This window comes from Polyodon spathula, chromosome 3 (assembly GCF_017654505.1).
Source record: "Polyodon spathula isolate WHYD16114869_AA chromosome 3, ASM1765450v1, whole genome shotgun sequence".
Classification (NCBI taxonomy): domain Eukaryota; kingdom Metazoa; phylum Chordata; class Actinopteri; order Acipenseriformes; family Polyodontidae; genus Polyodon; species Polyodon spathula.
The window spans coordinates 88250952-88263791 of NC_054536.1; the positions used below are offsets into that span (position 1 = coordinate 88250952).

Sequence of the window (12840 nt, forward strand, 5' to 3'; positions counted from 1 at the left end):
AGCAGCAATGCAAAGAGGCACTAAGTGGTTGTATAACAACCCTGTATTTACATACAGTAGACTGTGTTCTGGGTGTTAATAAGTAGGGATCAGTTCAATACTGTTCAAAGGTATAACTTACTTTTCTTTTCATGGCTGAGTTCCAATCTGAATCTTAGCAACAAACACTGCCAGCTGCAAGTATAAATGATTAATACATGGTTCTGCAGAGCAGCATAGTTTGTTTTTCTGAACTCAGTGACCTTGTTCCATACCCCAAAGGTTTACATGCCCCAATGGAAATTTTATTTTTAAAAATGTCGCAAAAACAAGTAATTACAGGATAAATCTTGGTAGCAAAAGGTGGATAAGGAAAAAAAGAATATTTCAGCAATTTTTTTGTAAAACTCCAAAAATGCAAATTCAAAAGTATTCAAAACTTGACAAGGACAATGAAATTAATAGCTAGTTGAGGCACCTTTATCAATAATAACCTCTTTTAAACGATTAGGATATTTGTCAATGAACTTTTAGCATGACTCTAGTGATTTAGATCGGGACTTTGACTCGGCCATTCCAGAACCTTGATTTTGTTCTTCTTTAACCATTCTGAAGTAGATTTTGATGTCTGATTTGTATCAGTCGTATTGGAACGTCCAGTTGCGCTTTAAACCAAGTTTTGTAGCGGAATGTTTCAGATGATTGGCCAATATCTTTTGGTATGCTATGGAATCCATTTTACCACGTATTTTGTGTCATTAGATGAAAAACAGCCCCATAGAAGGATATTACCACCTCTATCCTTGACAGTAGATATTGTGTTCTTTTCTTTGTGCGCCTCACAAGACTTTCTCCAAACATAGCGACTATCATCATGACCAAATAGCTCGATTTTTATTTCATCACTCCACAAAAACTTTGACCAGAACTCATAGCCATCATTCAAATGTCGTTTTGCAAACTTTAAGGGTTTGTCCTTGTGACGTTTTCCTAAGAGTGGCTTTTTCTTTGACCTCCAGTCCTACTGCAGCCAAGTCACTTTAAATATCTTTGTCAGTCAATCTCGGATTGTTATTAACCTTCCACGCAATTCTTCTACTTGTTCTTGGTGAAAGAACCTTCTTTCTTCCAGACCGAGGAAGCGTTGTGACAGTACCATGAGTCTTCTCGATAATAGAAACAATGGTTAAAATTGGGATACTCAAATGCTTGGAAATCTTCTTGTATCTTTCTCCAGCTTTATGACAATAAATAATTTTCTGCCTAAGGTCTTCAGAGAGCTCTTTATTTTTTACCATATTGACTTATTGGTAATGACAGTAATCATCCTATGCCTAGCCCTTGTATACTTTCTAAGAATGTTCACCTACAATCCAGCATTTTCTAGACTTTTTTAGAATTAGGTTCTGCGTTATCATAATGAAATTTCTAGCAGACAATACTACCATAGCATCAAATGGTATGAATACTTTTGAATTAGCATTTTTTGAGTTTTGCAAAAAAACTACTGAAATAAATAATTGTCTATTTATTGTAACTTTTTCCTCATCCACAAAAGCAAAACGTTACAAAAGATTTTTCCTATAATTCTTTGTTTTCGAGAAATTTTGAGATTGTATAAATTTCCATTGGGGTATGTAAACTTTTGACTGCAAATGTGTATATATCTTTAGGTCACTATCTACGTAAGTGGACAATGCTTTGGGAAAATATGTGTGACAAAGAGCGTGTGAAAAATGACTATCCCTCAAAACTGCCAAGTATTATAATGCTGTAAATAAAATACATGGTGTTGCAAAGTCCTGGATCATTGTGGATTTACAGAAACATTTAGCAGAAAGAAAGCATTTTACATCCTAGCACATTTTGTAAAAATGTTAGCTTTGTTTTTCTCCACACAGTGTAAAACCACAGTGTCCAATTTACTGCAAATGTTTCACACTCACAGTAGTTTCTCATTGGAGAATATCTTTTCTACTCTTGTTTGGCATAGACGTTTTCAGTGGAATGTTATCTATCAAACATGATTATTTAATTGCTGGTTTCGGACTATTAATTTGAACAAACACATCTTGGAAACGGAAAGAGGTTTTCTGGTTCACCAAACAAACTGGATGCATCTAAAAACAAGACTAAATTAGAATACAAGTTTGTTTGACAGTAAGATAACAATGTCCTACTTTAATTACCTCCCTCTAGAGCTAGGACAGACTAAACTGGTAAAACTTACTGACAGCTAAACTGAATGTTACCATTCACTGTTAAATAGTATCTTTTGAACATGGTTAGATTTGATAGTGTGACTACTGTAACTGCTGAGCATGTATAGTACCTTTCATTGACAGGTTTAATGAAAACTGTGAATGTCATGTAGTATTTATTTTCAATGCATTTACTGTGCATCCTATAATTAGAACAAAAACCTGTCTTTATTATTCTATAAAAAAAGGCAATCAGATATGTTTTCATAGTACTTTGTAGTTTTTGCAAACAAAGCCATACCATAGTTTCCTCTTAAATGTACAGTTTTATTTAAATGTGTCAGGTAATAATTTGGTACTAGTAATGTACACCTTAATTAAATCCATGATTTTTAGAATATTTAATGAAAACCACAGGTAAGAAGAGCAGTTGTGTCACACTTTCATGCAACAAAGAGCTGTCCAGCTAAGACCACGTTCCTGTCCTTGATGAGCGTGCCAGCAATTAAACATACATTTTCCACAGCATCGTTCCATTTCTCTGTGTCCTAAGAAAGAACAAACAAAAAAAAAACACCATCAAATTGCTGATAAGGTTATCTAGCGCTTAAATTCAATGTGACAAATAAAGAAAGAAAAGCAATAGTAAACACGAGCATGTTTAAACATTTAATTACATATCTGTAGGACAAAAAAGATGCATATTTTACTTCAGCAGTTTCATTGGCTCAAAATTCTCCCCACTGCTGTATGTTAGGTGTGAAAAAAGATTACGCAGAAACCTAAACTCTTCTTATCCCGTTCCCATGTCACAACAAAACTGTCTCTAAAACGACTGGCAATGCTGTAAACGACCTTACAAGATTACACTTAGCTTGCTAACTCACAAGGTTATTTCATTATTTAAGCTTATTTTTACAACACGTTCATGTATTTCCAATAACATCAATGGTAGTTGTTTTATTTGGCTGAAATGCTGTTGCACTTTAGCAAATGATAAATGTTGTAAAACAGAATGCGTTTCAATTGTTAGCTGTCATTATTATATTTCTATATAGTTGTTTACTTCTACCAGTGGAGATGAATGGCTGAAACCAATCTTTTAACTAATGAAGAAGATACTAAATTGTTTCTAGACATGAAGCTTGCTTCAAAGGTTAATCCCATTGTCTAATCCATGCAGTATGTCACAAAACGTGATATCCAGCTCAGTGAAAAGGAACATCCTGCAACACATTTGCATGCAATTTAAAGCTTTTTAAATATTAGATTTTGGCACACTGTCCTATAACTTAATGTCTTCTGTTGCACCCATAAGTTTCAAAGGACAGTGGTGTCAAAATACAGTGTTTTGAAGGAGAAGAGGCTTATGTATTTACTAATTAAAGGCTCCAATTTTAAACTAATATCTTTACAGCCTTAATAGCGTTCTTCTGTGATTATGAGAGATTGTGTTAATTCTAAGGTCTTACATTTGGGGGAAATTTGATTTTACAGAATGTATCCTAGCTCCAGGAATACAATGTTATGCACAGAATAACTACTAAACATTAGTTATTAGTGTGTAAACAACAGCAATAAAAGTGTATTTTTAAACTATTAATCCTACCACTTACTATAGCCAAGTAGTTCAAGAATTTAACGTTCCATATTCTTATAAGTGGTTCCCCAGATACAGTCTTCAATAGTGCATACAATTTAGTGTTACTATAAAACGTTGCATGATGAGAAGGGCTAATTCATTATTTTGAAAACAAATATCAACACAGAAACAGCTGTCCAGATAGGGCTGCATTCTTGTCCTTAATGACTGTGCCACGAGTTAAACATGTTTATAGTATAAAACTAAACTGGTCTAACTTTAATTGGTCAATAAACCAGTGTTAGTTCTCATAAAAGGTGATCACAGCCTATACTATTCTAAAGATAGATAAATATAAAGTTTAACATGATTGGAAGAGTGGTGCAGTTTAAAACTTCTAATGCTGCACTGATTCAAAATATACAAGTAACATTTTTGGACCTCACTCTGCTTTAAATATGTAGCCTATAACTATAACATAAGCAAGGTATATTTTAAAAACAGAGAGCCTATGGCAATAGAATAAAAAGAGATCTCTCCTTTGTATTACAGAGTGTTTGGAACTACCAGTTTCCAGTGTTTTCAAGTTTCAGATCATTTCAAACAAAAATACGTGTTTGTGTAACCGGACTAAAAGGGGCAAAATATAAACAACCTTAAAAAATAGCTGGTTGTGGTTTTGTTTCCCATACATGTCTAAGCTATGTGCAACAAATCTATAGCACAAGATGCTGGCCCTGCTAACTCACTGTTTATGAGTATTACCTTATCAAAAAATCAGTCTCATGTTGTTAAAACCATAATAGTCCCACATCTTACTGTACATTTAAAAATCGGATTTTTGTTTTTATCAAACATCAAATGTCAAATTTTGGCCAATGCAGGTGAGTAATACCTGTAGCTTAAATTACATATATTTTCAGTGTCTTATTACAAGATAGTGTTATCTTCAAAAACACTAATGTACAGTAGGTATTCTCTCCGTTCCATAAGTTATTACTTTTTACCCAACTTGATTCCCATATGTACAGTATGTTTATGTTAGTTTATTTGGTCACACACTCAATCACAGAGGTTGACTTTGGATCATGTAGCATAATAACACAAAACACTTTAAAAGGGATGTGAGTTCCCCAGAAAAGGGAAGGGGAACTGAAAAAGTTACCTCAGTCTGTGGCCCAATTTCAGTTCCTGCTCCATGTATTCATTAGGCTCCTCTGAGGCTGCAAGAGACAAAGTCGTCCTGCTGCAGTGTGCGTATATAACAGGCTAGTCAATAAAGACTGCTGCGCAGAGATCGGCTGCCACATTTTGTCCATCTGCTCTTTGAAGCCTTCACAGAGCGTGGCCCGAGAAAGCTTCTCTTTCTCTTACAAAGAAGAGGATGATGAAAAGGAGCCTCTGCTCTTAGAGCGCCACCTGCGTGAAGCAGAGGCGTGTACAGGGTGTGGAGAGCTTCTCTGCCCCACAGAGGACAAGTGCGAGAGTCTGAGGGTTCCTTTATCAGGCGCTCTTTCACGGCTTGAGATGCATGCTCAATCCCCTGGCATGACAAACAAAGTGTAGGCTGGTCCTCTGGATGTTTGTATTGCACTGCGTGCACTGGTGGAACCCAGACTTGATTACCAGAAACTGTCTCAGCGGTAATGCAGTATTTCTTTTTGTTTTTTGTTAGCGTGCCTACAGCTATCAGTGCAGGCTGATAGTACAGCTGCAAGACAGGGTGACACACGGGCCGCTACAGTGCACGTCGCGGTACCAGTGCACGGGCTGGTGCAGCACTTGGTGCAATACCGGTAAACAATGCACAGGCCGGTGCAGTACCAAGGCTGCCACACCCCGGTGCGGTGCACGGCAGTACGGTGCATGGACAGTACCGGTGAACAATGCACGGGCCGGTGCAGTACCAAGGCTGCCACACCCCGGTGCGGTGCACGGCAGTACGGTGCATGGACAGTACCGGTGAACAATGCACGGGCCGGTGCAGTACCAAGGCTGCCACACCCCGGTGCGGTGCACGGCAGTACGGTGCATGGACAGTACCGGTGAACAATGCATGGGCCGGTGTGGTACTAATCGGTGCTGGTGCGGCCGCGCCTCGGTGCAGTGCAGGCTGGGTATCAGTGACCAATATACAGGCCGGCGCTGCAGGTGCAGCCAGCTTGGTGCGGTGCACAGACAACTGCGTTGGTAGCAGGCGGGGCTGGAAGTAATCGCATAGACCACTGGCAACAAGAACAGGATTACCACAGCAGAGCCTGTGTGTGCCCGCTTGATAGTCTGAGCTAAAAAGCCTTAACAGCTTACTGTTAAAAAGCTGCCCACCACTGCAGCATGAACATAGAGACCAGCTCTCCAATCGGATCAACCAGAGTGCTCGTACAGGAGTGTCAGCAAACACAATCTGGTTCTAGAAAATTCTGCTAGCTGAAAAAAATCAGCAACAACTCACATAGTTCCCCTGGAAACAATAACAACAGACACTATACAAAATAATACACAGACACACACACACACACACAATACACAAGTGCACACACTAGCTTGAGCACAGACTAGGTAGCACTAATACAAGACTATCTGAATGCAGAGATACAACTCCAGCCAGTGTGAACCGTGACACAGAAAGGAGGGTGAAATGAAATGCACTCAAAACCTCCAGGAAAAAAAAGCTTACATTCTAAAATGATTCAGCAATTAATTCCACAAGGAACTATACAATCAAATTATATATGTTAAAAAAAAAAAAAAACATAGCTCTCTGCAGCTTGCTCAAATCAGGCTTAAAAAAATGGCGCAGTTCAACTGTCACCATGGAGTCTAGTGCCTTCCAGGAGGGGCGGAGACTGGCGTGATGACGTTAAAGCTTACTGTGTAAGTCTCCAAATTTTCAGGTAAACAAAGTTAACCCGTTACGTAATGATACATTTTGAACTCGAAAGGGAAATGTAAATAAATGAATAAATAAACAGAACAGTGCTAAGATACTGTTCTTTGGGCTAATGTAAGAATTGTTAAAAATGCCAATGTCAATAGTCAAACAAAATGTTGAATGTTGAGTTTCCATTCTGCCATGAAAATGCTGAGTCAATATCCTTCAAAAGTGGCACATTCCTTTTTTCCCAGAAACATCCTGTTTATATAACAGGAATGTGGACCCTTTTATATATTGTATACACACCTGTGTGATAGCAGACACGAGCCAGACAGCAGGCAGGCAGGCAGGAATCACATGTGGTGCATATATTGTTTTTTTTTTGTTTGTTTCTTTTTTCTTTTATAACAGTATGCATGTTTTTTAGCCAACCCACATTCGTGTTTCAACTTCAACACATTTAACATGAGAAACTGAGCACACAATTAAATTCCACGCCATACAATAATAGTAAATACATACATCTAAAATCAATTGCCGTTTCATTTCAATAGGGGACAGGGCAGCTAGACACAAGCTTCCCCTAAGACCATGCATATCTAGTTAAGTACTTGTCAACTGTCACCCCACCTCATACAGTATACACACAGGTTTGACACTGCTGCCACTAGTTTGTGCCTCCATTATGAGAGGGAGGGATCACTAACTCTTATAATGCTATTGTGTCACGTTTGCCTTCATTCTGAATGATCCTGAATTTTGTTGCTTTACCTATTTGTTTTGCTATGACTTCGAGAAACAGAAACCAAAAGGATATTTTTTGTTACTCGCTAGTTCTATTGCTAATAATTACCAAGACAAACACAACAGAAGTGAAATATGCACCTGCACAAACAGAACTTTTTTTTTTTTTACAGTATACTTTACGTAGGCCAAGTTAGGAAAAGGGTCAGTTGTTTGAAGTCAGTTGTGCAAAAGACACAATTGTGTAACTTGGATACCATTTTGTACATCTGAGATCACAGGCTTCTGCCAGGATACATTTATAAACGCCATAGCTTGTGAACTCACATGCCCACATGTGTAGAAACCTAACCCAGTACAGTGTAAACTCCAATGAAGAATGTAAGCAGGGTAAATTACTACTGAAGGCACACATAATCCTTAAGCAACTAGGGACATATTGCATAATGTATTTAAGTAATCTAGTATGTTTAAGTTACCACACATAGAGAAAATCAACTAAAGATGCCAGAGAATCTGCACAACCAAAACAGAATACATTCCATTGCTGTTATTTTAGTTCATTTATCATCTAACAATGTTATGCAGCGGCAACTTTACAATAACAGGACAAGAAACAGTATGTTGATTAGTTTCTCAAATCTTTAGTGTTAAAAAGAGAACCTGAACTTGCTTACACCAGTTAGTGGTTAGCGGGACTAAAACTGTCATTGACAGGAAAATATGAGCTGGCAATACATGACTGCTTTTGAAAGCCTCATGTGAGTTATTGAAAAGGTACCATTTCTTGATTTAAACTCTAATACACATAATTCGATGGATTCATCACTGCCAACTGAGACACTTTATAATGTACAAAGGTTAAGTTATTTATTAATGCCGATTTTCATTTTACTTTACATGATAAAATTACAGAGCTAGTATAATAATTTAGCCATTGTCATTTTCTTGCAGTGTGTGAGTTTTTTTTTTATTTTTAATTGTTATATTCTGGCTCACTCCAGACAGGTATGACACACTAGAGTTCAATTTCTTCAAAGTTTTCAATATCAAATATACACAAACACAGACAGACAGGCATGTGTTAAAAGTACATTTAATTTAGCCCTTGACCAAACAACCCAGTTATGTCATATGAAACAGCAGCCTTGAAAAAATGGACTTGACTAAATGGTCCTGTGGGGAGAGGGTAAATTACAAAACATTCGAAATGATGTAGTTTTCCTTCTCAAAAGGAAGGACGCTGAGAGCTCCATTTCATCAGCAGGACGATTTAGTCAAGGTATGACCTACAATGTGATATAACTTATTCTTTTGGGCTAAATTACATTTATTTTTAAGACATGTGTGTTTGTAAGTCTCTTTTACATTTTAAGCACATACATATTTTAGATAATGGTCGCCTAGAATATCCTGTAGTACATTCATTCCTGAATAAGGTAGCATTTAACATAATTCAATTCAAATTAAATTTCATTTAGATGGTTGTTAGATGGCGCACTATGGTTTTGCAATGATGAAATGATGAGAAAAGCTTTTGGAGTGGCACCCAACTGGAAAAGAATGGGAGTCCACGTGAGCACTGCGCCACAAGTTTCAGGCGAGACAGACAAGATGTATATAGACACGCTAATACGATATTACTATAGAATCTTTTAAGAATATATTTTACCTACATGGGGTGCTATTTCTAAACTCCTTCCCTTAGACGCAGAGTACACATATTTGTTGATATTGCTCCCCACACTATTTCATATATTAGTGAAGGCCCAAAAAAATGGTGGACAAATTGGTGGATAAATATATATTAAGGTTCAAACAATCTGCATTTCTAGCTTCACTGCCACAGCTAATCTTATTAAGTCAGAGAGGTTTGCTAAGATTTTGCAATACCCTAGTTAGACCCCACCTAGAATACTGTGTGCAAGATACAATTCAACTCTATAAGGTACAGAGTAGGGCAACTAGGCTGATCCCAGGTCTTAATGATATGAACGATGAGGAGAGGTTAAATAATTACATTTCTTCAGCCTAGAAAAAAAGAAGGGAAAGAGGAGACTTGATTGACATCTTTAGAATCCTAAATGGTATAGATAAAGTTAACCCAAGCCACAACTTCAAATTTAGCACAGAGAAAAGAACAGGAGGGCACATATGGAAGCTGTGTAAAAGTAAGTTTAGAACAGAAGGTAGCAAGCCTTTTTTACACAGAGTTATAAATGCTTGATGGGCCAAATGGTCTTTTCTAAACCAGTGTCTTACTGTCTTACAATTAATGCTATTTCTATTTTTCAAATCTACACTGCACAATCAGCTCTGGATTGAATCTGAGGTTAAAAGTATATATATATATATATATATATATATATATATATATATATATATATATATATATATATATATATATATATATATAGATAATGAAATGAAACATCAACCTAATGAGTAATCGCCTACTGAAAAGGACTTCAGTGAATGTATATCTTCCTTTTACCTCAGAAAATGCTGTCTTTAACCAGTTAGATTATTACCTACATTATATCACATATACAGGGCTTGAAGTTTTCAGTTTTAACTGACAATAACCAAAAAACACCCTTGATAGACCTACTGACCAATCATCAATGTTGTGCACATACATAACAAGCTGGAAAGCCAAGGCGTCATTTGCTTAGCAACGGACTTAACGACCACAAACTTTATTATTATTATTATTATTATTATTATTATTATTATTATTATTATTATTATTATTATTATTATTATATATCTACATAAATATCAAACCTTAATCAGAGTACCATGATGAATGTTTAATCTTACGCTATAGTCATACGATGAGGTGGGCAAAAACCCCCAAAAAACATGAAAGTAGTGTGATAGATAGTAATGGCTGTAAAATTAAATCCATTATTTCTCACAATTCTCTGATTCAAAATGCATGCCGAGTTCTAAATTGTCAGAATCCTAATGTGGACACCCTCACTCCAACACAGTAAGTTAACGTCTGTATATGTAATAGTGAAACATACATTCAATATATTATAGAAACTGAAAAATGGATGTGTTTGACTGGTGTTTATTTTTAAGAACTGATTTTGCCAAATAATAATAAAAAATGATAACCCCTCGAATTGAACAAAAGCCCTACAAATATACCTTTTTAACACTACTGTACAAAAATTATTTGAACATCAACTTCCTCTGTAGTAAAAATGAAGAGTTATTTGACATACGCAAAGAAGAGCGACCAGAATTATTCCGGGCTTAAAAGGCATGTCATATGCAGACAGGCTAAAAGAATTGAATCTGTTCAGTCTTGAACAAAGAAGACTACGTGGCGACCTAATTCAAGCATTCAAAATTCTAAAAGGTATTGACAGTGTCGACCCAAGGGACTTTTTCAGCCTGAAAAAAGAAACAAGGACCAGGGGTCACAAATGGAGTTTAGAAAAAGGGGCATTCAGAACAGAAAATAGGAGACACTTTTTTACACAGAGAATTGTGAGGGTCTGGAATCAACTCCCCAGTAATGTTGTTGAAGCTGACACCCTGGGATCCTTCAAGAAGCTGCTTGATGAGATTTTGGGATCAATAAGCTACTAACAACCAAACGAGCAAGATGGGCCGAATGGCCTCCTCTCGTTTGTAAACTTTCTTATGTTCTTATGTTCTTATATGCCTGCCATATATTTGTATATAGATTACTCAAACATGAACATGTAATCATGAGTTCCCCTGAGTTCCATTTCAGCATTTCAATCAGCATTTACTGATAACATCATCAGTAATAGTTTATTCAAAAACACATAATTGATCATTCTATTTAATTCTTCAACTATATCCAAGGTTCCTCGCACATAATAGTTTCCAAGATTGAATCCTTATGTTGCAGATCACTTCTAACAGATAATTTGTGGGAAACATCATAGTAAGTCTCTTGGTTACATTAAAATCATAACTCATAATTTCCTCAGGACTTCATTATAGAAGTTTATAGTACACTGTAGAAACTGTTTCCTTTTGTCTACAGAAAAAAAAAAAAAAAGTATATATAAACAGTATGTAAATGCCTTGTGTATCCAAAATGTGTGCATCAAAAACTGTTATTATTAAAAGAAAAAACAAAACTAATAAATATGACACCATCTACCAAGCAAAGTACTCTGTTTATCAAAGACATATACTATAATTAGGGCTTCTGAGTTTTGGTTTTAACCGATAAAAAACGATAAAACACCCCGGATACAAAGTGAAATCAGTGGATAGCCAACAAACATCGGAAAACACCAGAAAAACAGTGGAATTGGTTACTCAATTCACGTTGACCACTTCACCATTTTTATTGGACTCCGCTTGCGAGATTTAAAACGAGATTATAATTAGGAATGGAGACTTGTTCGCTGGATTTAAAAGCTGTTTTTCAGTTAAGATACAGAGGACTTAAAACAGAATTGCAAATTGTGGCGGCATGTAAATAAAATGCCTACATAAAACCCCAGAAGACTGTGCCCGTGACCATAAAGATTTTGTTGTGGAAGACAGAAAAGGCATGAAAGTACTACTTAAGTATGCAAGTACTGTCGAGTTACTACTATACATACTTTGAGAGGAAAAAAATAAATAAATAAAAAATAAAAAACAGCCAAGCATTTTGGGAACTATCCGAAAACAATAATTTCATACAGTATATAAAAACCGAAAGCCCAGAAAAAAATGATTTACATAAAACTCGAAAAATAAGCGTCAAAAAATGTAATTAATAAAAAAGAAGCCCTAAATATAAACAGACTCTATCTTTACATTGATGGTGTTGTACACCGGTACTGCCTTTTGTTATTTGCAGTTATGTTTTTGTTTAATTGCAGGAGAAAGCATGTACACCTACACACTATGTGTGCAAAAATACCCCTCCAAAAAAAACTGTCTACATTCCTGTTTTCAATAGATTACTGTGACAGGCTGCACCCTGTCACAATTACCCATTACAAACACGGAAATATTTTATTATTTTATTAGACATTTAATGTGTGTGTTGTCTCTGTAGATAGATTTAGGAAGCAGACTGTCATTTCATGACAATGAAAACCAAAACAGCGAAACTCTAATCTGTCTCCATCCAACACGAATTTCACTTAACTTTTAGACCTACTAATTAAATAAGTGACACTTATTGATGAATAGCTTACATAAATCTAAAATACTGGAACATTTTGGGAATACATATTATCAACAAGTGTATTCTGTATGTCTTGTATATTGGCTTTCACCATGATTAGATGAAAGAGGGATTGATTAGCTAAAAGAAAACATACTGTAGTCAAACTTAGCTGTGACATTTTTGCTGACAATTTTATACTGTAATTTAAAGATTATACTGTTCCACAAACTGGTTATTCGACAAAGTGGTATTATTTTATTTTTTTTACCACTGTTTCCATGCAATTAACATGACAGCA

General features: G+C 36.1%; 1 protein-coding gene across 2 annotated transcripts in view; it reads right to left on the bottom strand.

Moving 5' to 3' along the window:
- Nucleotides 1-2467: 2467 nt before the first annotated feature.
- The window catches only part of crppa (CDP-L-ribitol pyrophosphorylase A), a 64405-nt gene continuing 54032 nt past the window's right edge, over nt 2468-12840 (bottom strand). The window contains exon 11 of one of the 2 annotated variants that reach the window (XM_041246278.1): nt 2468-2728. In XM_041246278.1, coding sequence (XP_041102212.1) covers nt 2624-2728 — 105 coding nt within the window. In that variant the 3' untranslated portion in view covers nt 2468-2623. Of the gene's footprint in view, nt 2729-4921; nt 4986-12840 lie in introns of those variants that run through there. The other variant, XM_041246279.1, reaches the window with a different exon arrangement.